This window comes from Serinus canaria, chromosome 7 (assembly GCF_022539315.1).
Source record: "Serinus canaria isolate serCan28SL12 chromosome 7, serCan2020, whole genome shotgun sequence".
In the NCBI taxonomy this organism is placed as follows: domain Eukaryota; kingdom Metazoa; phylum Chordata; class Aves; order Passeriformes; family Fringillidae; genus Serinus; species Serinus canaria.
In genome coordinates, this window is record NC_066321.1 from 26,615,011 (window position 1) to 26,640,118 (window position 25,108).

The 25,108-nt window shown below is 41.6% G+C and overlaps 3 protein-coding genes across 3 annotated transcripts; 1 reads left to right on the forward strand and 2 right to left on the reverse strand.

Moving 5' to 3' along the window:
- Nucleotides 1–460: 460 nt before the first annotated feature.
- On the reverse strand, nt 461–7,559 carry MAIP1 (matrix AAA peptidase interacting protein 1). Its single transcript, XM_050976921.1, has 5 exons — nt 7,233–7,559; nt 5,191–5,262; nt 3,293–3,419; nt 2,142–2,292; nt 461–875 (listed from the first exon to the last, which is right to left on the reverse strand). The coding sequence occupies exons 1-5, from the start codon at nt 7,542–7,544 to the stop codon at nt 797–799; spliced, it is 741 nt and encodes a 246-aa protein (XP_050832878.1). The 5' UTR covers nt 7,545–7,559; the 3' UTR covers nt 461–796.
- A 221-nt stretch (nt 7,560–7,780) lies between these two features.
- On the forward strand, nt 7,781–18,205 carry TYW5 (tRNA-yW synthesizing protein 5). The gene is made up of 8 exons (XM_009088345.4): nt 7,781–8,433; nt 9,329–9,483; nt 12,463–12,532; nt 13,416–13,460; nt 13,929–14,066; nt 14,677–14,764; nt 15,231–15,347; nt 17,021–18,205. The coding sequence occupies exons 1-8, from the start codon at nt 8,098–8,100 to the stop codon at nt 17,275–17,277; spliced, it is 1,206 nt and encodes a 401-aa protein (XP_009086593.2). The 5' UTR covers nt 7,781–8,097; the 3' UTR covers nt 17,278–18,205.
- A 1,430-nt stretch (nt 18,206–19,635) lies between these two features.
- C7H2orf69 (chromosome 7 C2orf69 homolog) lies at nt 19,636–24,413 on the reverse strand. The gene is made up of 2 exons (XM_030241875.2): nt 24,083–24,413; nt 19,636–22,768 (listed from the first exon to the last, which is right to left on the reverse strand). Exons 1-2 carry the CDS (start codon nt 24,392–24,394, stop codon nt 21,929–21,931), a joined length of 1,152 nt encoding a protein of 383 aa, XP_030097735.1. The 5' UTR covers nt 24,395–24,413; the 3' UTR covers nt 19,636–21,928.
- Between the last annotated feature and the right edge of the window lie 695 nt (nt 24,414–25,108).

Genomic DNA, 25,108 nt, shown 5'->3' on the forward strand with positions numbered 1-25,108 from the left:
TGCAACATCTAATTGTAAGGATGTGGTCACTTCTTTAACACACATTTCAAACAGAGGACTTAATTTAACTTCACTGTCAGGTCCCCTTTAAATTCATGTTTTTAACTGATTTTTCTTCCATAATTCTCTAAACTTGGAATTGCCTATATATTACTGAATTGAAAGGAATGAGTTTTTTTTTTTTTCCCCAAAACATATATATCTCTTTCATCCATTTTCCCAGTGCAATGCTAAAAGCTTTTTCTTTCTCCAATCTTGTAGCAAATACTAATAGCAGCTCTAACTTTCTTAACCTCAAATATATTCAAAAGCAAGATTACCTCAAAATGAACTGCTGAGGCTAGACAAGCTAAGAAGTCCATCTACCTCTATTTCATCTTGCATATTATTCAGTTATATATTGTACAGTCCCTAGGGAAAAAAAAAAGAAACATAGGAAAGTAACTCAGAAAGGCCATCAGTCATTTAAATGTTTATTTTCAAATAGTACCACTTCTTGTCAGAATGTAAGAAATTGACATATCCATTACACCTGCCTGAATGAAACCGTGTGTCTAAATGCCTTGGATGAGCACTGGAACCAAATAAATTTCTACCAGCCTGTTCCAGGGAAAAGGCTTTGCTGTAACACTGCAGCACAGTGCAAGCTTCAGAAGGAATTTTTGGAAATCATACATAGAAAATTCATCCCTCTGTTGAAGGAAAGGGCAAGAAGGGAAAAAAAGACCCAAAAAAGCCTGGTATTTGTTACATCAAAACAATTACAGTGGTACATAAAAAGGCTGTAAGAAGGTATTTATTCTAATAGCCTTGGATGTTCAATCCGTGTAATAGTCCAGTCTGGTTTTGCTCCTTCTGTAAACTCCCTTTGGAACCTGAAAAGGGAAAGATAATAAAGGAAGAGTTGTTAAGGTTTACTTGACCTTAAGGAGCCACTAGTATGACAAGGAATCACAAAGAAATATTTTTACTTCAAACTTACTGCTGTAAAAGCTACCTAAACTTTAATGCTTATGCCCCAAAATGGAAGATAAAAATTATTTCCATAGTAAGAGACAGAATTCACTGACTTCAGAGCATTTGGTTCAGATCCCACAGACAGGATCAAGTAAAGACCCTGATACCAAAAAAACACTCAGCATTCACAGCAGCAATATGAATAAACCTTTATAGAAGATCTTGATCTGTAAATAAAGGGTCTAATTTAACAGGATGGTAAGTGAAGGGAAATCATGTGCTCCATATTTAACTTGAAAATTTTCCTCTTTCCTGAAGTGTAGTTTAAAAGGTAATATATTTTCAGAACTACATCAAAGACTGAGTTAACAGCAGCACTGAGTCTCCCCTATCTAAGGACAGGTCTGAGCTTCAAGCTGAATTCTCATGTTCTCAAATGATCTGCATGTCATGGACAAGAGCAGTATAATATCACTGCTTTGCAATCCTGTGCAAATCCACTCCTGCCAAGTGGGACTGGGAAGATATTTAGGCTTAAAGGGTTAATGGTTAATGGAACCTCAGAAATCTCCAGCTCTGAGGAAGATGCTGAATTCAGCTAAGGGATGGATCCACAACAATCTATCCAGGCAAAAAGCACTGAGTGTTACCTTTGTTCTAGAACTCCTCATCACCTAGACTCCTTATTTTCAATTTCAAATGTGGGAGTAGAAATCCTTGATCATACCACATTTGTCACACAAAAATCCTCACTTCTCCCAGCTTCTGAGAATCTTGTTTTCAATACATTTTGCCAACTGTGTAGATATTTTCTGCACTGCTCTGACATCAGTACACCAACACAAACATTATTTATAAGCATTCCTATGAAAATCCATCTTCCTAAGGTGTGCTTTGAGGATCAGAAACCTTATTCAGTGCTCCAAATACTACTCTTCCTTAGAGAGGAAGAGTTCTCACTAATACCAGCTCAGAAGAAAGGAAAAAACATACTGACGTTAGGGGTATTAAAAAAAATTGGCCTTAAAACCAAAACTGAAAAGCTGGATGAGAATTAACTTAGTTTAGAATTAAAGTAAATTAAACCCACTAAGTTCTGCAGTGGCACAGTGGGAGTCCTTGCAGAACTGCCTACCCAACAGTACCTCATGGACACAAGAAAAGAAAGAGACAAGCAAGCTTACTCATAGTTAGCTGTTAAAAGATGTTTCTTTTCTTTTGTGTTTTCATCTCCAAACACAATCTGGAAGACTTTGGCTTCACCTGGTACTTCGTCAGGTAGATTAGCACCATTCAGATACCAGAAGCACATCAGGATGCTAACAAACTTTCTTCCTGTTGGAAATAAACCAAAACTTAAGTTAGATCTCATGTTTCTCACCAGTCAAATGCTCCTATTTGCTACCTAGCATATATTCTAGTGAGATGCTGGAAGGACAGCTGACTTCAGCCATAAAGAACACAGGATAGAATAATGAGTGATAAAGCTATTTTATGCCATACTCATGCTGTTCAGCAATAATAAAAACACACTCTGTAAAAAAACCCACGTATTTTATCATGAGTGTGGTGTGACAGTGTATATAATGAAACTGTATTAAAAAAGTTGGTTCCCACAAATTCCAAAGCTAACTACTGATACAATAAATGTATGCAGAGTAGTTCAAACATGGAGCAATCTAAGAGGGGAAAAAGAAATTCCTATTTCCCAAACCAGGAAAAATGCATACTGGGTCTGACAACTTGAAGTGTTCAACTGAAGACCCAGGGTTAGATCCCCAAATGATCTCCACTGTGTCTGATTGTGAACAGAGCACACAATGCTGGTATCCAACCAAAAGAAAAACTTGTCTGAGCTCAACACTAGCTTAAACAAACCCAAACCAATCAAGGAGTCCTAGAACAAAGCGTATTTCATGACAGAAAGACTAGACTAGCAAAATTTACTTCATTATCCAGCCTTCACTATTCTTCTTGCAGGATGCACTTTCATTGTTGAAGCAAACAGCTTTCAGCATATATTAGAATAATTGTTTTTGAATAATTGTTTCACATTACTGAGGACTAATAATATAAAATTCTGTTCAAAAGAAGGGGAATAAGCAAAACCCAAACAGAAGTCAAAACAGTACAGTACAGTTGATATATTAACAAAAATCTCTGTCTTTGATTAAAAAGGAAATCAAGAAATTTTTTATGGATGAATTACAAACTGAGAAACAAGGGATGAGTAACAGTACTCAAAAATCACATCTGCATGGAAAATGTCTGTTTAGTAGCAAAACCAGGAAATAAGACTGCTCACTGCTGAAATGTTTTAGGATTCTAAACATACCATCATCATCATAGTAAATGCGAACATCTCCTTCTGTTGTGTACATGATTGCATCAATGTCAGCTGCTAAAGCATCCCTGTGGCTGTCAGGGAGCAAAGAAATCTTTTCCTTCAGCACCTGAAGTACCTAAATTCAGAAAAACTGTCACTTAGTTTTTCATTAGGAAATTTAAGTAACAATCTATTTCTACTGCAGTTAATAAAATGAACTGTATTGCTAAAACATTTGTCGAACACGTGTAACAGCTAAAGTGAAAAAGCACTGAGAAGTTTGGGCATCCCTAAACCCTAGTTCAGCAACACTGAAAAAGCTCCACTTACTGCTCAAACAAATGCAAACCAAGCATCTTAAAAAATGTTTAGAAAAGGTACTGTCAAAACAGCAGCAGCAACACAAGCCATGTGAGCCCAGAACAGCCCAGGGAAGCCTGCTCCACAGTCACACTCTGCCTTCTCACCGCTGAATTCTTACTGTGTGCAGGTTCCTAAGCTTTTGATTCACCATCTTTCATCTCTCTCTCACAAATTTCTTTGGAAATCAGTTTCATTACCAATGAATCTATCTTTGCCATTTTGTGATCCACACTCCATTTAGAAAAAGTTTAAACACTTGCAAATCAGAACTGACTGAAAATTGTTCCCCTGGTAATTAATGTCCTTATGACACTCACATCTGTATTATCTAAGTGTCCTATGATCCACACAGCTGTGAAAGTAGAAAATGGTGAGGTGCAAAAACTCCACAGAAGTAGCACCCCAAACACCAAAGTCAAGTCACAAGAAAGGATGAAACTGCAGAACTTATTTTCAACTAATACTCATTTTTTACCCTAACTTGATCTACCATTTTTGAATAACAAACAAATGCAGAGGTTACATGGAAGTAAGAGGCAATCTTCACAAGGAGACATCGGTTTCTAGCACATTTTGCAGGTACAAAATTCACTGGCCAAAGAAGTGAGAAAGTAGCCTGGGATCACAGCCTCATCCTTGGCTCACATGAAATCTCTGCATCAATGTAAACCTTGAAATTTGCAGCGAACAGAGCAAGTTCTTTCAAGAGGAAGCAGAGGAGATGCCCTTTCAGAACAACTGCAAGAAACAAACTCACGTTTTATTGCTATCTCTGTTCAGAGAGAGGAGGCAAGACTGCTCAGAGGGGATGCACTAGAACAGCACCAGAGTTTTTGCTGCAAAGGCATGGGTGGCAATAGGACAGGCCACGCTGACATCCTGTAACAAGGCAGACAGAGACCTGGAGTGTCTCCTCCACTTGACTCTGATCCATCTGTTACCTCCATGCCCTGGGAAGGCCAAGACAACTTCAGCAATTAAAAATTCATAAAAACACAGAAAACACAGCACTGATGTTCAACCAGGTCAGTCACATCCCTGAGACCATGACACAAGACTGAGGCCTTCCAGCCAAAACCAGTAATCAGCCCTATGATCTGATGGGGATGGAAATGTATCAGTGCAGCAGGGATGAGCACAAACCAGTTTCCTTCTTCACATGAATTCTGGTGCACAGACTGAGTCAGCTTCAGCCACCTGCCTACACCTAAAGACACACAATTCCACCTGCCATCCAGAGCCCACTGCCTTTCCATCCTTCCTGGTACACCAGCAATCCTTCTGGCATTAGGTCCTTATGGCCAACAGCTAAAACATCTTTTGCTTTGTTTTAAGTACAATAACTTCAAATTAAGTTTCATGCCTTGAAATTAAACACAAAAATAAAAGCTGTAGGACAAAAAATTGCCCACCCTAAGTTGCATTACCCTGTTTTTCCCAAATTAAACCAAACTGGCAACTTGTAGGCAATGACAGGCTGAGTGCATCCATGCTACTTTGTAACAGACAATCGACTGCTAGAATAGGAGATGGAGAGCATTTACCTCTGCTGATACAAGTTCTTCCAGCAGGTCAAGTTTACGCTGAGACAGCAGCTTTGAAACAACAGAAAAGGCCTACCAAAAAAAACAGAAACAGAAACCAAACATGAACAAGTAACTCTAGGCTGGCTTATTTTTCAGACAAATCCATAAGTATATGACAAGCTATCCAAATATTCCATGATTTAGGATTTCAATGTTTGCAGAGGATATCACGATTGAAATGTAATCCCTACAGCACTAAAAGAGTGGTTTCATGAATTGACAAAAACATATGAGTTCTTTTCAATTTCTTATTGAAATTAAAGCTTCCAACAGCAGGTGAATTCATAGTTTACAAAAGAAAAAAAAAAAGCTTTGCAGTTTGCATGTTGCTTTTACTCTTTTTGATAATTCAAAGTCTATGTCTTTCCCTGTAGATATTTTGTTCCCCTGCCCTCTTTTCCAACTCGTCTTCTCATTTCAGCCAAAACTGATGCTGCAATTTACAAATTTTCTTTAGAAATCTGGTTTAGTCTATAGACTTCAGGAAGCTCAACCCTCCTTTCTCCCCTCAACTTTGCAGGCACATTTACATACAATTATGCCTCTACATATTCAAGTAGTGTACTTGTGAAGGACAGTATATTTATGACTCTACACCAAGTAAAAACAAATAACACCAAAATAAAACCTCAAAAAACCAGGCCAAGGTAAACCAGGTGGTTCCACACATGTGTCAAATTATTTGTTGTGGGCTTTTTCCTCTCTTGAATTGATCCTAATCATTTTAATACTCTGTCCCCTGATGTGTTGTTCTGAGCTGGTTTTTTTTTTTTTTTTTTTTTTTGTAAAAGTAAACATAATAATAAAAAGTTTCCCAACAGATAACTCTGTAATTTTCATCTGACCAGTTTTGAGATACTTACCTCTCTGACACATTCTGTTGACAAGGCTTACTGGGCTTATAAATTTGGAGAAATACATATATATATACACCAACTCTATGCCTGTCTAAGCTTGATCATTTCAGGAAAACCTGCTAGGAGGAGACACACTTCTCCTTAAAGTCTCTACAACACTTGGCAGTACCTTCCTTAATGCTGCTTTGGGGATGGCTTAACCAGTTCATCTTAATTGTGGAATCTGGGAAAACAAGAAATTCCTGAAGGAAAGTACAGCTCTGCTTATATCATTTGCCTTGAAGTGTGGTGCTTGGAGCCAGCAGGGGGGAACTCCATGTATTTTACACACAGGAGTACAATGGTGCTATGATGTCCACATATAATAACATCAGGAGGAATTTCTTCACGGAAAGGGTTGTCAAACATTGAAATGAGCTGCCCAGGGAGGTGGTGGAGTTGTCATCTCTGCAAGTGTTTATGGAAAGACTGGACATGGCATTGATGCCAGAAACTGGTTGACAAAGTGGTGTTTGGTGACACATTGGACTCAATGTACAACACAGACACGGAGCTCCTGGAGTGGTCCAGCAGCAAGGACTGGGGACTGGAGCATCTCTCCTACAGGAAAAGCTTATGGGACTTGTTCAGCCTCAAGAAGAGATGGCTGAGAGGGACACCAGTGTGTATAAATATAAATATTTAAAGGGGCGGGAGTGCCACAAGTATGGATCAGGGTCTGCTCGGTGGTGCCAAGCAACAGGACAGGAGGCAATGGGCAGAAACTGATGCACAGAAAGTTCCACCCAACACAAGGAAGGACTTCTTTACAGTGAGTGTGACCAAGCACTGGAACAGATTGCCCAGAGGTTGTGGAGTGTCCCTCACTGCAGACATTCTAGACCTGTCTGGACACAATCCAGCACATGTACTCTAGGACGACCTTGCTGGAGCAGGGAGGATGGAGCAGATGACCCACTGTGGCCCATTCCTAACTGACCTGTACTGTGAATCTGTGACTATCTCCGAAATCTTTTCCAGCCTAGCTGTTTCTATAATTCCACGAAAATAAGGGCGCGCAGAGGCAGCCCCTGAGGAGGGTCAGCAGGACGTTTCCCCTCAGGCCGGCCGCGCTCCTCGCCCCGAGGCCCCAGGCCCGCTGACCTGCTTGGCTCCCCGCGTGAACTCCTCGATGCTAAATTCGTGGTCGAAGTAGAGGCGAATGAGCAGGTAGTAGAAGCGGGTGCGGAGCCAGGCGATGGGGCTGGTGATCCTCACTACCACAACACGCCGCTGAGGGCCCTCGGTCCCAGATCCGGCGCTGCTAGCGAACCGAGAGCTGAGCTGGAGCGGACGGGTTCGGGCGGGGCCCGGCGGGCCCGGTGCGACTGCAGCCGGCGGCAGGAGCCGGGCAGAGCCCGCCAGCGCCCGCGCCAGCCAGCGGACGCGGCCCGGAGCCGCGCAGCGCAGCGCCATGACGGCCCGGCCCGGCCCCGCCCTGTCCGCCCGCAACTCCCGCTCCCCGGAAACACGGCTGCTGCCACCGCTGGTTCCGGCGCAGGTGGAGCGGTCCGGGCTGCCAGCGGCCGCCGCCGCGCCGGGCCAGGGGACCCGAGCCCCGGTCACCGCCGGAGAGGGGCGGCGTCCTCTCTGCTGGCCCTGGTGGGGCCGCGTCTGGGTACGGTGTGCAGTTCTGGGCTTCCCAGTACAAGAGAGACAAGGAGCAGCTGGGGAGAGTCCAGCGGATGCCCCAGCGATGATGAAGGGGCTGGAGCATCTCTGTTCATGAGGAGAGACTGCGGGAGCTGGGCCTGTTCGGTCTGAGGAGATTGTGAGGGGATCTCATGAATGCACAGAAATGCCTCAAAGGCAGGTGCCAGGAGGATGGTGCCAGGCACTTCTCCGTGGTGCTCAGTGACAGAACCAAGAGTAATGGCCATAAACTAAAACATAATCAGCTCCACCTCAGCTTGAGAAAGAACTTACATTGAGGGTGGCAGAGCACTGGAACAGGCTGCCCAGGGAAGTCATGGAGTCTCTCTCTCTGGAGACATTCAAACCCCACCCGGACGTGTTCCTGTGTCACCGTGACCCTGCCGTGGCAGGGGTTGGACTCGGTGCTCTCCAGAGATCCCTTCCAACCCTGACAATTCCGCGACCCGCGGGCTCCTGGCCCTGGCCCAGGGGGCGAGGCAGGAACGCTTCTGCGCGGGCTCTTCTTTCCGGGGGAAGCGGCGGGGAGGACGCGGTGCCCGCGGCCATGGAGCAGCGGCAGCAGCGGGAGCAGCGGGAGCAGCGGGCGGTGGCCCTGGAGCGGCTGGACGGGGTGACGCGGGAGAGCTTCCTGCGGGACATCTACCCGCGGGTACGGGGCACTCCGAGCGGCACCCGCCGCAGCGGCTGGGGCTCCTCGGCGACACAGGGCATGGCAGGAGGTGTCCGGGGGCCCCTCCTCAGCGGGCACAGCTGGTGCAGGCCAATCCCAGGGTTTGGGTTTGTGTGTTCCTGGAAATGTGCCCTGATCCATTGAGGGGAATGGGAGTTTAGGAGCAAGGAGCTTCCATAGGCAGGTTCTGTCTGAGCTGCTGGCAAGTTCTGACAGGTGATCTCTGTAAGAGTTCATTTCGTTTGGCAGTGGTTAAAAAGTTAGTTTTGTTGCTTAGTCATCTCTTGTTTTATTCCCACTTCCCCGCCCCTTACCCCCCACCCTCTGAGATCCCAATTAAAAGCAAAAGTGCCTTTCTACTTTTTGTGTGCAGGCTCGATCAAACCTGATCGTGGTTGTGAGCAGCAAGGAACCTGGTATTGGTAGAAAGAGCTTCTCTCATGAGAACAGCATCACCACAGCTCACAGTCTGCACCTTAACTGTGTGGGCTTTTACATGTTTTGTGCTAAGCCTTGGCTAAAGGGTTAAATCTGTTCCTTCATCTGGATGGATTCCTTAATGGCCCCAGCACAAAGTGTGGGCTATAATTGTCTTTGCCTCTCCATATCCTTCCTTACCTAGCTAGGAAAGAACATGTAGTTAATATAGAAACAATTCCATAATTTGCTGCATTTTGTTTCAACATTCAGCATTTGAATCACACTGCTGGTGAACAGATTAGTTATAAGCTTGTGTAGTAGGTCCAGGCATCCAACTGACTTGTTTGCTTGGATGTAATTTGAAAAATTAATTCTGGTTTTTGTTTTTTTTTTTTTCCCTGTTAGATGCTGTGGTAATTCACCACTGAATTTTATTGTTGTTGTTGTTCCTTAGAGAAAGCCAGTAGTGCTTACAGGACTGGAACTGGGCCCTTGCACCACCAAATGGACAATAGATTACTTGAGCCAAGCTGAAGGATCTAAAGAAGTAAAGATTCATGTTTCTGCAGTGCCACAGATGGATTTCCTCAGTAAGAACTTTGTGTATAGGTACTTCACTCCAAAGCCTCTTGCAATTTAAAGGCATGTGCTTGTAATTTACAGACATACAGTGCATCTGTTTGAAGCTGAGGGTGGAAATAGGAAGATAGTTTGTGAAAATATTACCTTATGTATCAAAAGGTTGTCCTGGATTTCCTCCTCTTCTATTAATTCTACACCCAGAATAAGTATAATGAGGGTGAAATGAGGGGCCAAACAGCCCCTTAAAAATGATGTCAGGAAGTGTTGTAAAGGTATGTTGTCAGAGCACTGTTTTAGGAAATTTGAGATGTTAATTAAAAACAAACCAAAACACCCTTGATATCTACAGCTGATGTCCTGGTATTTGTTGTAGTTATGTGGTGCATTCTCAGTGTTGCTGAATAGTGACAGTTTCTGACTCACTGTTTGTCTGACCCCCGTTGAATGCTGGTGTGTGTGTTCTGTGTGGTATTCCACTCCAGAAAGGGTGTAACTAGTTAAATCCAAGCTCCTTTCAAAGTTACCATGTGTAGCTTTCAGAATGTTCAAACCACTGGATACCACACATTTCACCAGCTCTCTAATCTTGATGTGGGCCACAAAAAACCTTGATCTCCTCTGGAGCTTCTCTTATGCAACTGCCAGAACATTTCTTCAGAGTTTGTCTAATCTCAGTCATTGTGTTGTCCTTCAAGGGTAAATGCCTTTATTTTAGCATGTCCTTTAAATGTCCTTTGTTTTCCCCAGGTGGGAACAGGATGTGCTCAGTGTGTTACACCTCTAAGCAGGTGGGAGCATATGCTGTAAACAAGCCACAAGTCTCTGAGTGGAGCCTGTTGTTCAGGGGATAAGCACAAATTTCAATCATGGTGCATTCTGCTCACTGCATAATGAACTATTGAATCTCTGAAATGAGGCTGTACTTGACTGACTTTGCCTTATCTCCATGCTTTATTTCCCCCTCTCTGTTTTGGGTTTTTTTTAGTATCTCTTGCTGTGAGTTCACATGCAGTTGTTCTGGAGTCCTAGTTTTAGCAGGTTTGTAGACAGCCAAATGGACTCTCTGATGCTCTGATGGTGTTTCATTATAGCAGGTGTCAGGACTTTCACATACTTCACTTGAAATTCAGGAAGCTTTGACCTTTTCCACAGCAAGCCCCTCATTCTAATCTGAAGGGACAATAAGTAGAAACAAAAGAATAGAAACTCTGAGGACTTAACATGCAGATCCACTAGTTTAAACTGATGAACATTAGTAGTAGGGCAGTTCTGTTGTGAGTTGCATGCTCCTACCCCTGTTTTTGTGTTGGTTCTGGAACTCATCCAGCCAGGTTGTGACGTGCTGCAGAAATCTGAATGGTTTTCTGCTGTTTTAGCTTTGTAAGCAGGTTCACGGGGGGGTCAGATGAGTGCCAGTGCTACTGTAAGGGGGGAGATGGGGTGATTAGGGCAGATAGCAAGGGCAGAGCTGTGGTAGCACCAGAATGCATCAGTTTAAGCTGTAGTAGAGCTGTGCTCTCACTTTCTTCAGCAGCAAATGTAAGTGGACATGGTAGAACAGTTTGGCTGAAGTCAGAGCATTGGGTTTTGTTTGGTTTTCCATTGACTTCAGTGGGTTTTGTATTTGCCTATTCCAAACAAACCTAAAATATTTAGAGAATTGGTTTAAGTACTGTCAGATGCAAGTTCACATTCTAGTAAAAGAGATAACAGGATCAAGAAAAATTTTGCTTGAGAATGGTTTCTTCTTGACTCTGGGTACTTGGTGGTTGGTCTGAAATGTGATGTTTACATGCAACAGTTCATCACCCAGTGACACTTAGTGTGAGATGATGAGCTGCATGTATGTAACACTGAATTCATAATAATGAGTACATGTCCTGTTGCTGATTGTGCTTGGTTTGCCATTCAGCTGTCAACTGATACAAAAATCTGTAATTTGCATGAAAAGCTCCCATTATGTAGATAAATATGTAACACTCTTACTGACTTCAGAGGGACCAGCTCTAATGCCCAGTGACTCTTCTTGAATCTTCTGAAGTTGTGTTTAGTAAAATTAAGAAAAAACTGCAAAGAAACATTTGAAATATTGAGATGCCTGTGTTTTGAGGAGCTGAGAAAGCATATTTTTTTTTTAAAATCCATATAACTGAAATAAGTTTTATAGATGTACAAATGAAGGTAATTACCTGTATTCCTGCACTAATTCATAGCAGAAAATGCATAGATACAAATGTGCATCTTCCCTGTTGGAGTTTACTTGATGCTGAGCTTTTCTGCAAATTTATAAAAAGGTACAGTAAACAAGCCCGAAAAAGACACACTTAAACAGTTAAGCAAGTATTGCCACAGTTTGAGTCTTAATTTGACTGTGAAAAATGTTTTGTTCTGTGACTCAGGGCATTCAGAACTCCTAAGCTCAAGAGGGGATCTTAACAAAGTGTATGAACAGTCGATGGAGCCGGGTTCTTTTGTGGTCCATGGTGACAGGACAAGAGGCAATGGGCACAAGCTGAAATACAGGAAATTCTGTTAACCCCTTTAACACAAACAGACACACACTGTTTTACAGTGAGGTTAGTCAAACCATGGAACAAATGAGAGAGATTTTGGAGTCTCCATCCTTGGAGATCCGTGAAACCGAATGGGATGCTGTCCCCTGCAAGCTGCTGTAGTGAACCCTGCTCTTGGCAAGGGGCTTGGACTGGAGGAGTTCCAGAGGTGCTTCCAGCCTCAGCTACTACAGGATTGTTTGGATATATACTGGAACAATTCATTAAAACAGAGAAGTTTCTAAGTGTAGATTTCTGTCTTGAGAGAACTCTTCAAACATCTGCTGAAAACACTGATTAAGTAATGATGTTAATTAAAAAAAACCTACAAGAGAGCAGCCTATTGCATCTTCCATTGCACTTGATATGGTAAGGGAGCTTATTATAAATCTGAAGTTTAGACTGTGTGTTGTTGCACTGATTCATGGTGTAAATTTAAATATTTCTATTTCAGAACTCTGCCTTTTGATGCATTTGTACGAAGAGCAGCTGAAGTCAAGCACAAGGAGTACTTTCTTACTGAGGTAATTTCCTTAGTGTCACAGTCTCTTCTGTTGGTTATTTTGGTGGTATATGGAGAGAAAAGTGATGAATTGTAATTTAGAGTATTACTGCGGTAAAAAACTTGATCTTTAAATTAACTTTCTTGTGGGTTGATGCCAAAGGAAAAAATGTGAGAAGTAGTTCTTCCCAGAAGTTTTTTTGTATGTGTACAGTGTGGTTAACTTCAGTCATCCTGTTTCTCTTAACAAAAACTGCTTACATGAGCAAAAATTCCAGTATGAAATTTAGAAATCAAACCTTACTTTAGAATAACAACCATATCATTTGTGTGGTTTGCAAGAAAATGTCATGAAGATGTTTTAGAATTTGATGACTTATCAAACTACAAATCCAGATATATTGTAACAGAATTTGTGAGTAGCAGATGTGTGTTTATCTCTACATATCAGTGTTCAGGCTAGGGATTTTTCAGATAACTGTGATTAGGAAGCAAATAGTTTTGAATGTAGACATGCTTTTTACCTTTTATGCTGCATAGAATGCTGTAAGTTTTGAAGGCAATAAAAATAGTTTTCTGCATCAATATACTGAGGAACTTAAATTATAATCTGCATTTGCTTTGAGTCTGTTCAGTAACAGCAATGCTGAAGCAGTTGACCAGTCTCCCCACACTTTACTCTTCTCCTGTCAGTTAATTTATTTTCTCTTTTGTCAAGATGAGCTGCAGGGATCAGTAAATGGCAGTATAACAAAGTAGCTGAATTTGTAGATGCCCTTAATTTGTACCATATTTTAAGGAAATTCTGCATTAGATAAAAGAGAAAATACAAGCTCTCTGTTTAAGTGTTTTGGTAATTCTTATTTAAAAAAAACCCAAACAATTCTCTTTTGTGTTCTCTTCAGGATGAAAAGTACTATTTGCGTTCAGTGGGAGAAGATGTTAGGAAGGTAAGTTACTGGAGATTACAGTTCTAATATAGTGAGGTTGCAGTTTAGAAATATTTTTTAAAGTCTGTTGTCATACAACTTACTTAGGGTCACATGATTTGTGAGTCTGACTGGATTTAGGTCAGAGTACTTCAATGTGTCTGAAATAGTTGCTGCTGCATGGGAGCTGAGCTGGGCACTGAAGAGTGCATTGCTAAACTGCCTTTCTTTAGCTTTTGTTGTAAACTAATATAAAAGGATTTATGCTGATCTCTTGCTCCTGCAGTGTGATTCTGAGCAGCCATGGTTAAGAGCAGCTCTCTGGCTCTTCTCATTAGTGGCATTTGGCAAGTCAGTGTCGAAAAGCATTGCAGATTTCAGGTATTGCCAAGGCTGAAGTTCCAACCCCGTTTCATATGATTGGAAATGATTGTGAAGTGCTCCCCCACCATAGATGGTTCTCTAAGACTTATGCCCTTTCTGTTTCAGGATATTGCAGATATCAGGAAGCAGTTTCCTATTTTAGCAGAAGATGTTCACATTCCAGAGTATTTTGAGAAGGAACAGTTTTTCTCTAGTGTCTTCCGCATCAGCTCTGCTGGATTACAGCTATGGACACATTATGATGTAGGTAATACGTGGGTTTGGCATAAAATACTGCAGATGGCATTTCAGAGTTGTGAGAGTAAGGTGAAAATCTCTGACAAAGATTAGAGAATAATAATAAACATCACATATATGGAAATAGTAAAATGAACCACATTCAGTGGTATGGTGAGTTTTAAATGTTGGATTGTTTAGGCACAATATTTTAACTGGGTTTATGTCTAATTCCAGATTTGTAAGATTAAAGGATGTTTTATTTTGTTTCCATTTTTAAACTGTTTTGAGTTTCAGTTGAAAATTTGAAACACAGTAACTTAAAACATTTTTGTCTTCATTGATTTCCTTTTTTTTTTTTCACTCTAATGACCAGATTAGGATAAATTCTGGTTGTACAATACACTGCCAACTGTGCAATGATTGTAGTGGTTTCTGGCTGCAATGCCATAGGTTCCAAATAAGGTTGTCTTCTAACACTGTGCAGTGAGTTCTGAATAAATTTATTTACAAGATAATTCTTAACATATGAAGGTTTTATTAATACTCTTTTTTTAAGCTAATAATTAGATCAGTTGCAGTCTATATATTTATTCAATCAACCTTTGGCTGACATCTGTTATTACTCTCATCCCAGGTAATGGACAACTTCTTAATCCAAGTCACAGGGAGAAAAAGAGTTGTTTTGTACAGTCCTCGAGATGCACCATATTTATATTTATCAGGTATGCATGTCACAGGTATCTAGAGTGGAGTTTGGTGATCTTAGCTTTTCAGCTCACAAGTGTTGCACTGTAGAAAATAATCACCAACAGATGACTTGCTATAAAAGAAGTAATTTGTTCCTTTAACTCTGATTCTGTGTGCTTTAGTCAAAGCTAAGGAAAACAGCAGCTTTGCCTGATTATTTTCAACACCTAACTGAAGGAGTAAAATGTTCTGTCTGGGTTCAAAATGGTTTTTTAGATGTCAGGAAAAGTGGTTTTTAGTGTTAATAAGGTTGCAATTACAGAACAAATACAGACAACAGGAGAACATCTCTTCAGTAAATGAGGGGTGCCATCAGGTTTTCCTGGTTTTGAGAAATAAAACAGCACTAAATTTAATTCAAGAACTGCCATCTCCAGCAATATGATAATGCTTTTTTACTATTGGAAGAGTGGGAATATTTATTCAGTGAAATTTTCCTAGGTACTAAATCAGAAGTGCTGGATGTGGATAACCCAGACATGGAGAAATATCCCCTTTTTGTGAAAGCCAAGCGCTATCAATGTGTTTTGGAAGCAGGAGATGTGTTATTTATTCCAGGTAAGTAGTAAATAGTTCCTGACCATAGCATGGTATTAAACAGTCTTGCTTCTAATTTATGTTTTCTGAAGATGGTAAGAGATTACTAAAGCATTTCTCTGTTATAAGCAGGAGCATTGACAGCCAATGTTGGCAAAACTAATTTACTTCTTCCAACTGTACAATTAACCTGAGAAAGTATTATTATCTCTATTCATAAATCTTGCTTTCCCTCAAGTGTACACTCTGTGCTCCTGAATTTGTGTTTTAATAGATTAATACTATAAACTTACCTTCTGAAATCTGAAATTACTTCAATGACCTGAGCTTTTTAGTGACAGAATTTGAGTGAAATACTACTTCTGTTCTGTAGCTCTGGCACTTAAGCACTATGAGGTCTGATGAGAATTATGGATGGTGGAGTTATTGGACCTTCTAAAGATTAATAATCATCTTTGGGGAGTGGAAACACAAGTCCTAATCATTTTTCTGCACAAGCAGAAAGCTGCTTCCTGGGTTGACATGACATATTCTGGTAGTCAGGGAAAGGCATTTGAATTACTCCTATTGAACTACTCCTTGTTACTGATCTTATTTTAACTCATTGTGAGCTTGCAGCAGATATGATTTATCCTGTCACTTTTACATTATCTGGGCAATATAAACAGGTCAGTAAACAAGAAGGTCATAGGTTTTTAGGAAGTTATTTTATAAAGTTTCTTAGCCTTTGACTTGTTACTTAATTTTGAACTTGCCTTTATGTTTCTTCCTAAATAAACTTTTGGTTACGGTTAGATATTTATATGTCACACTGCTGCTGATGTCAGCACCCCTGTTTTCTGTTCATGAAGTCCAGATACTTCTTTGTCTTTGCCAGTGGGTGAGCAGAGTTAAACTTCAGACACATTCAGCTCTCTTAAGACTTACTGGGGAGTATAGGGATTTTTGAGTCCAGAGAATGGTGCTTTGTCAGCATCCTGCAGTGGATATCACTGAAAAAATAAAGATGTTTTCTGAGGAATGTGTGTGGTTATTATGAAGAAGGTAGAAGCAGCCCCTCTTCCTAACCTGGAAGGAACTTCATGTTGATTTCTCAGAATAAACTTTTCTATGTCTTCAGCACTTACAGGCAAATAAGATGCAATAAACACAGCATTCAGACTTTTAGCTTAAAATTCAAATATCCTAAATCTACCATATTAAACTGATTCTTTAAATGTACTCAATGAAACAAAGATGCCTTGTGTTCCTTACCACAGTCATGGTGATTCAGCTGTAAAACCTCATGCCATCATTATGAGAAGATTAGCAACTTTGCCTGAGTGACCTGGCTGATGCTGGTGGTTTACATAAAAGTCTGGGCAGAATGTGCAAGGTTAGGGACTAAGTGAAAGTAGATATCTGCATTTAGAGTGGAGGAGAGCAAGGGAAAGTGTCTTTTTTTCACCCTACACATGCTTATCCTTACATTTGAGTACCTCTATGCTTCAGCAATTGTCACTTTTATGAGAAGTTATAGATCAGCATAAATGTCTTACGAAACTTAAATTTGGTACAATGAAATACATTCATATGGATATTTATAAATAAAAAAAAATATAGTTGAGGCTTTTCCTCAACTAGATTTAGTTTGGGCAATTCTGACACCTGCTTGGAGTCAGTAATTTTTATTTTAGACACTGTTCTTTCTACAGCTTTGTGGTTCCATAATGTAATTTCTGAGGAATTTGGAGTGGCACTGAATGTCTTTTGGAAGCACCTTCCTGCTGAGTCCTATGATAAGACTGACACTTATGGAAATAAAGATCCCATGGCAGCCTCTAGAGCCATACAGATCTTGGACAGAGCCTTGAAAACACTTGAAGAACTACCTGAGGAATATAGGGACTTTTATGCCCGGAGAATGGTGTTACGTATCCAAGAAAAGGCCTACAGGAATGATTATGGATAAAGTAACACATTGCAATTCAGCAAGGTCCCTTGCAAGTAGAAAATTGTAAGTTAGTATGGAAACTGTCCAGCTGTACTTACATACACTTTCTGTGAGACCAATAAAAACTGTCAATAAACATTCATCTCTAACAAAATTCCACTTGTAGATTTTCTTCCTAGTTTTTCATGTGCAGTGAGGTCACAGACTGCTTGATTTGGAGGTGGTCTCTTTTCTACAGTGAGACAAACATTTGCAGTGCCTCTGCTTACAAGTGTATTTTTTTGAAGTGTTTACTTAAATTTTTCTGAACAAAAGTTTTGGTGTGTGGGCTGACAGCATGTATGCTTAGAAGTAACTGCACATATTTATGAATGCAGCCTCATTAAATTTTAGCAAAGCCATAGTGGTTTCTGAGGAGGTCCAAGCAAGCCATTGGTGGTAGCTGTAATGGTCATGGTTTCTTTTTAAGTGATAACCTGGCAATTAGTGTAGGGAGTTGCTTCTCCCCCTTGAGGTGAGACAGAGTGGGTATGGAGAAAAAAAGCAAAAACTAACCATGCCAGATTACACTTAGAATTGTGCAGCAGCTTGAGTGCAATGTAAATGATTTACCTTTTTCCTAGCTCAGTGATGTGTTACTGGGGGGAATATCCTCTTTGTCAGTGCCTCAGTGCAGTCAGACAGCATTGCTGTTCCTGCTGCTGTCAAACACTTGGCACTAATGTGCCCACAAATCCATTCAGATACAGTCCTAGTATCTGCAGTGGAGTTCATAGTTGTGGAGTAGACACAAAACCTGTTGGGGCTGTTTTGTTATCATATGAAAGGGGGTTTGCATAGCACCTTTATGATGGAGCCTGTTGGTTAGGCATTGTAGAAGGTTACTTTTTCAGCAGACTGTAGTGCTTACAAAAGCCCTGTGAAATAAAGGTGGAGATCTGACAAAAAGGAAAGGCTGGGCATTGTCTCTTTGAAACACCTCTGATGTTATGACTTGTGCTGTTTGTAAATGCAGCATTTATCTGACTTAGGTCAGTCTGTTACTTCTAGCAACATTTTTTGAGAATTGTAACTTGTCAAAAGGTCTTAGACAAAATAAATGTGCAGTGTTAAAAAAGTGCTGGGAAAAAAAGCTTTCTTCAGAAGAGCAGGAGCTTGAACACTGTGCAGATTATTCTTCTAAACCTGTTCTTCTTGGCAGTTCAACACAGTGAAAATAGTCTGGTACCATGTGAATGGGCACCCGGCCACCTCAGTGAATAAGCATGAATGGAACCAGCCAAGCGATTCTGACGGGCATCATTGTACGTTCTGAGGGTAGAATTTCAATTTGGGATCACAAATAGGTCTCCCAAAATTTTTGTTCAGAAAGGAACAAGGATTGCTTGTGCACACTGCTGAGACAGAATCTCTCTGCCCATTAGGCTGGGGTAACCTCTTGGCTTTGTTGTGGTAATGTCAAGGGCCCAGTCTGAATTGCAGAGGTGAACAGAGCATATTCTTTGTGTGTTGGGACTGAATTGAGAGGTTCAGAGAGCCTGCAGGGCTCAACAAAGCTGGGTTCCAGCACTGTGCTGTTCCAGCACTGTGCCTGTACAGCCATCACTTTAACTGCCAGCAGCTTCTCCAGGTACTGGTACAGAGAATTACTGTGCTGATGCCTCCTGGCATTCCTTGGGTCTCCATTCACAAAAGGGAGGTGTCAGCTTGGTATTCCCAGGCCCCCTCAACTCTCAAGTGTAAATTTTATCTTCATGCTGCCAACTTTTGTGTTTGCAGAGATCTGACTCAATCAGTCCCAGATGGGAAGAAGTTTATCAAACTTTTTAGCGTTTTAGATTCATACAAAATAAAATTATTTCAGTCATCTGGACAAGTTCATAGAATCAAGCCTTGCTTTAAAAGAATTTAGCAGTTTAGAGTTTAGTACATGTTAGCATGGAATACAAGAACACCAGTCATTACTAGGTTGTACTACGGACTGTGTAAGGTTGCTCACTCCATTAGAAAACAGAAGTGTCTTGAACCACACCACTACAAGCAGGAGAGCCACCTAACATCAGGCATTTACACCTAAGCTTATTAAAAACTGCCTTTGCAGTTAATGCTGAAAAATGGGCATATGCAAACTATGACCCATTTTATCTTATCACAGAAATGTCCCACCCTAGGCTGCTTCATGCCAGCTTTCCTGTGTTTGTGAGATGCCAGTAAGCTGTTTTAAAATTATGGATTCTGACTACACAAATACAAAGCCTCCTTGAAGAAAAGTCATCAAATAAATCTGATTTTTTAAACTAGGTCTCCACAAACACCTGATAAAACTTAATCCACAAAACTGCACATTCCTTGTTTGATGGTTTTATACTCACATCAAAGTGGTTTCACCCATTAGAAATAGTTTATTTTCTACATAGTTTGCAAAATTTATTTTTAGCATGTATTGTAATGAATGACAGGGGCACATTCCAACAGAGTACTACAGCTGTTTAAAGAATGAAAAACAACCAGTCAGTTTTCCCTCCACAACACGAGGTCTCATAACAAGATTAGTTTTACAACAAAGTGCCTGTTCTTCAAAGTAATGCAGCAGCACTTGAGCCTATTGAACAGTTATTGTAGGCAGCCTGCATCAAACAGGTTAGTATTATTTTAACAGGACAGCCATCCAGAAACTTTTGAAGACAATGTCAATATTTTAATAGCTATTTCCAAAAGCCTGCAGCAACGTAGTTCTGATGTTTTGGCAGGCACAGAATTGTTTAGAAATTGGTCTCTGATCTGCAGTGTTATTGGACTGGGCAAGTGTTAGCACACCCCACTTAGCCTAGTCAGTCTGAAACAGGGAGCAAAAGCAATAAAGTTCTGGGGGCTTTGTTGGTTTACTTTTTAAAATACAATTTTGTAAGAGGATGGTTAAATATATTTCAAGACATTTGCAGGCTTTCTATAAATACCAATTCTTTATGTGACCCATATTTCCTTTACAGAAAAAAATCCTCACATATGCTGCAAATGTTATCAAAAGGACCATAAAGGGAAAAAAATGTTCCTTGAAACAAATTAAAAAGTTGTAATAAGTCTATTAAGATGGTAAGTAACAGATAGGATTGAACGAAATCTCCAAGAAACAGCCTAAAATAAAAAAGCAGATGGAACTAAATTTCAGGTTCTTAGAGTTTGTTTGCATGTTGCACTTTTCTCCATCAATTAAAATAGATTTCTTTTGATGAACTAGGTAATCTAATTATTAGTGATAGAGTTCTCTTTCAATTGTAAGGTGCACACTGTATGCATAATGCTTTCTATCACCCTTAATATTTTGAGTATTAAGAAAATTTTCTTAGGAGTACAAAACACTTTTCTCATTATTCAGTGATCACTGATGTGCACAGTTTCTGCCAAAAGTTGTCTACAGGGAACCTTTTAAGTTTTAATGATGCCAATAGAAGAAACTTCCTTTCCACAGTGTAAGAGCCATAGGAAACAAAGAGCAGGGCAGAGTTGTCACTAAGTACACTCAGGTTTGGTGTCTGAACCAGATGACATCTTTTGTGTCAAATCTGGCTGGCTTTTTATTTAGAGTTTTTTTTTTTTTTCCTGTAGGAAATATTAGGCTCAAAAAAATAAGGTTTTTGGATGGCTCTAGAAACAAATACTGCAGTACATTTAAAGGAGATAATAGATTTTAAAACTGAAGCATTTTGAAAGAGCTACACTCAACACAGTCTGATTTTTTTTAATGCAACTTGTAATAGATTATGTGCTCATGGCTTGATTAAGAGCAACATCAGTGCAGCAATTGCCAAGTAAAACCTTGCCATCCCAAGGTAGGGATGTCACCCCTTGATGTGATAATAAAGGTATTACTGCTGGTCCTTACAGAAGTTAGCAAAGCAACAGCAAGGTATCTTGAAACACAAACAAGCTATACCCTAATCAACATTCCTGGTTACTTAACATAGCTACATCACAATTTTCAAGCCCCCAGGTAAAATGGCTGTTCACTAGCAGATACTACACAATTAATTAATCAAACTTCAGAGTGACAGAAATGGCCAGGCACACGTAAGGAAGAGAAATGTATTGGCACTATTATTCCAAAGGTATTTGTGACTTTGTTTCAAACAGGAAAAACGTTACAAAACTGGAAGATTTATTTACCTAATAAAATAGGTCTCCACAAAATATACAACTAACATTCTCCTTACAATCAATTTCCTTAAGCCAAAAAACTAACCTTACATCTGTTATTGACAAAGAGCAATAATTTTAGCCCTGGAAGCACTCAATTGAAGTATCTACACATCTGAAATTCTCAAGTACTTTAAAGTCCCATTAAATGCAGTATATGATATTAGACATCCAGGACTAAAAATTCTGCCAACAGTTTAAGAATAAACATTCACATTTAACAAAAAAACATGCATAGGATTGTTCTTCATAACACTTTTTTCCCAGGAATCAAAAAGCAACATCTGTTATAGTTATGGGGTCCCAATAAGCCTTTTTATGCTACAGAAATTTATATATAGTATCTATTAGCAACACAGAACTGATTTAGTATTCTGTTTAGAAAGCATCTGCTCAAAGCTGAAAATCTAGATGACAACATTTACAGTGTTAAAAGTGCTTCTACAAAGAAGATACTGTTCATATACATACAGTCTCAAAATACTTCATGAACTCTGAAATGGTTGTCTAAAGAGGGAACTTCATCAGCAAAATGCAGTTGATCATTTATTTCCACACCAAATTCTTGAAGTATCTGTACAAATTTCTCATGCTCTCTCCCAATCCATGACCTCATTGTGTCAAACACTTGGTACGGTGTAACGTGAGCATGAACTTTAATTCCTGTCTCTGCAAGTTCTTTCAGCATTTCAGGGTAAGTAACCCAAGTGTTGCTTCCTCCTGAGTGACCACCATCCAGCCAGTAAATTGCTTTTATGTTTTTTAAGAAGGCATCTGTATTCTTGTCTTTTTTGGCTTCCTTCAGCTCATAAAGCAGCTGGTTCAGAACCACACAGCCTTTACTGAAGCCAATCAAAGTAAAGGATGCTGCACCTAGAGCAGACGGGACCATGACGTTCACAGCAGAATTATCAGAGCATTCACAATCTCTCTCCCTTTCTCTGGACGAGCAGCCATTTGTTGCAGGAGCAGACTGCTGCTGTGATTTACAAGCAGCTATTTTTGCATCCTTGCTGACACCATGCACACTTTTCTGGGATAGCAGAATATTCTGAGAGAGTCTGAATGCATTAACCAGCAAAGCATGGAGATGCTTGAAAGCTCCAAAGTCAGTGCTGTGCTCTGGTGCTCCAAACATGTTGCTTGTCACAAAATTGTCATAACAACTGAATTTGTGCAGGTGCATTCGAGAACACTTTATGACCCAAATAAAGCTGTCGGGGAACCGGCGAGCGAGGATGGAAGCAACATTTTCAAAACTCCAGTGCTCCCACTGAAAGTTTTCTGGGTGGCAAGACATGATGTCATGATAGTTCTGAAAAATTAAAACAAATAGAAAAGATGCATTATTACATTGTGAAAAGATTCAGCTCCAATGTACTCTTACTTAAAAAGGAGAAAGGAGTACTTTTTTACAGAAAGGACTGTAAAAAACCCCCATGCATTAGAGGCTCCTACTTTCTAAGTTTGCAGAAGAAGAAACACATAAAAAACCTGGTATATTTTGACTTGGTTACTTTAATATTTTTTACCACGTATTTTTAATACCCTCAAAATCAAAACAATAAAGTCAGCACATGAAAATATTCTTAATTTTTGTTGACTTCATACCAAAAGAAAATTAGTATGACACAGAATACATAATTTTACTGTATTCTCTCTATCTACAGAAATACTGATTATCTTACTACAAAACAAAAACAGACTTAAAACTTTGTATTGAGTTTTCTGGATTTTGTACAGAAATAAAAATATTCCCTCTCATTCAGCTGTAGGAGATTTTTATTGCCTTATTCACATCCATAGAGGACATTTTTGGAAAGAAATTAACCCCCCAAGTCATGAATGAACCTCATGTCTGAAATCTTAATGACAAAAAATACTAGTTCATTTATTTTACTAAGGAATAATGAAGCCATATGCAAGAATGCCAATCAGACGAGTCTTCATAGGCCATCCCAATCCTTAAAATAAAACCACACAAAATTCTGCACCTTTACCTGACAGAAGGGAAAGCCTTTTCCCTTGAAGAAGGCACTAACCCTGCTTTTGAGAAGCAGTAATGACAACAGAGATTAGCTGGCTACCAGGAGCTGGGGGTGTTGAGCCTGGAGAAGAGCAGGCTCGGAAAGGAGCTGTAGCCAGATGAGGTCGGTGTCTTCTTTCAAGTGACAAGAGGACACAGTTTTAAGTTGTGCCAGGGGAAGTTTAGGTTGGGCATTAGGAAGCACCCTTCACAGAAAGAGTGGATTGCTCAGGAGGTGGTGGAGTCACCGTTCCTGGAGGTGTTGAAGAAAAGACTGGACGTGACACTTAGCGCCAGGGTCTGGATGAGATGGTGGTGTTGGTCATAGGCTGGACTCCTTGATCTCCAGTGATTCTCTGAGGACGACTCTCCTCCCCTCCACTACTGCTCCAGCTGAGGTTCCCGGAGGGCCCGTTCCCGCTCCCTGTGCCCGACCGTGCGGAGCAGCGAGATGCTCCGACTGCCGCGGCGGGAGCCGGGCAATGCCCACCCGCACAGCCCCTCCGGGGACACATCCCCCCGGCGCCGCTTCCCCGCTCCCGTCCTGCGGCCGCTCCGCCGCCCGGGCCCCCATCGCCGCCCGCCCGCCCCCGCGCTCCGTACCTGCACATCCCCCGGGAAGTACACGACGTGGTGCTGCGGTGACGGGGCCGGGCCGCGCGGGGCCGGCGGCAGCAGCAGCAGCAGCTCGTTGGTGCGGTGCGGCTCAGCGCCCGGCACCTCGGGCAGCCGCAGCCACGGCGCGCTCAGCCGCGCCGCGGAGAAACCCCCGCCGCCGCTGCCGCCGCCCGCAGGCCCCGCGGCGCAGGCGGCCGGCGCCCCGCAGAGGCTCATGGCGCTGCCCAGGCACAGCGCGGCGGGGCCGGCGAGCCCCCGCAGCAACGCGGCGGCGGCCGAGCGGCAGCGCCGGCTCATGGGAGCGCCGCTCCGCGCACCGCCCGCCCGCGGACTGCGCATGCGCACCGTCCGAGCCCCGCCCCGCGTAAGGCCACGCCCCCGGCCACGCCCATCGGGCCCCCTCTGGAGGGACCCGGCAGGGGGCGTCGCACGTGCGCCCGCCCCGCGATGACGTCACGAGGCTGTTCAAACGGCGGCGGCGGGAAGCGCGCGGGCCCGCGAGGGAGCAGGTGCGCTCGCGCCGCCCTCGGGGCGGGGCCTGGGCCGAGAGCCCTGAGGGGGCCGGGTCCGCCGGGCAGCGGCAGCAGCGGCACCGCGGGGTGTGTGCGGCTGTGGAACGTACAGCTCTAGGAGCGAGCTAGCGCTCCACCTGGAGCCGATAATTTCCAAACCGGAAGGTATGTGCCTCCTGAAGGTGCTGGTTGTATTAAAAAAAGTAAATAAAAATATAGCATTGAAATACTGGCTTTGGTTACACAAGTTCTGCTGCACTGGAAGAAAAGCTTTCACGTGTGCTGGTGAGAACTCTGTGTTTTTCACGACAAACAAAGCAAGGAAAGAGAGCCTTTAGTTAATTTCTAAGCGTTCAAGATTACTTCTTCTAGAATTTTGATATTTCACTCTTTTTTTTCTTCTATTTTCCTAGTCTACTTAAAACCACTTGTATGCGAGCCTAGAAAACTGCCGAATAGCGAGCTGGGCTCCCGTTAGCTGAGGCGCTCAAGAAAGGAG

Excerpts from the sequence above, each read along its gene's own strand:
- MAIP1 (XM_050976921.1), bottom strand. The coding sequence starts at position 7,544 with ATGGCGCTGCGCTGCGCGGCTCCGGGCCGCGTCCGCTGGCTGGCGCGG. Across the intron at positions 5,263-7,232 it reads TCACGCGGGGAGCCAAGCAG|GCCTTTTCTGTTGTTTCAAA; the intron begins GTCAGCGGGCCT and ends TTTTTTTGGTAG. Across the intron at positions 3,420-5,190 it reads AAGAACTTGTATCAGCAGAG|GTACTTCAGGTGCTGAAGGA; the intron begins GTAAATGCTCTC and ends TTCTGAATTTAG.
- C7H2orf69 (XM_030241875.2), bottom strand. The coding sequence starts at position 24,394 with ATGAGCCGGCGCTGCCGCTCGGCCGCCGCCGCGTTGCTGCGGGGGCTC. Across the intron at positions 22,769-24,082 it reads ACTTCCCGGGGGATGTGCAG|AACTATCATGACATCATGTC; the intron begins GTACGGAGCGCG and ends TTAATTTTTCAG.
- TYW5 (XM_009088345.4), top strand. The coding sequence starts at position 8,098 with ATGGAGTCTCTCTCTCTGGAGACATTCAAACCCCACCCGGACGTGTTC. Across the intron at positions 8,434-9,328 it reads TGCGGGACATCTACCCGCGG|AGAAAGCCAGTAGTGCTTAC; the intron begins GTACGGGGCACT and ends GTTGTTCCTTAG. Across the intron at positions 14,067-14,676 it reads AGCTATGGACACATTATGAT|GTAATGGACAACTTCTTAAT; the intron begins GTAGGTAATACG and ends CTCTCATCCCAG.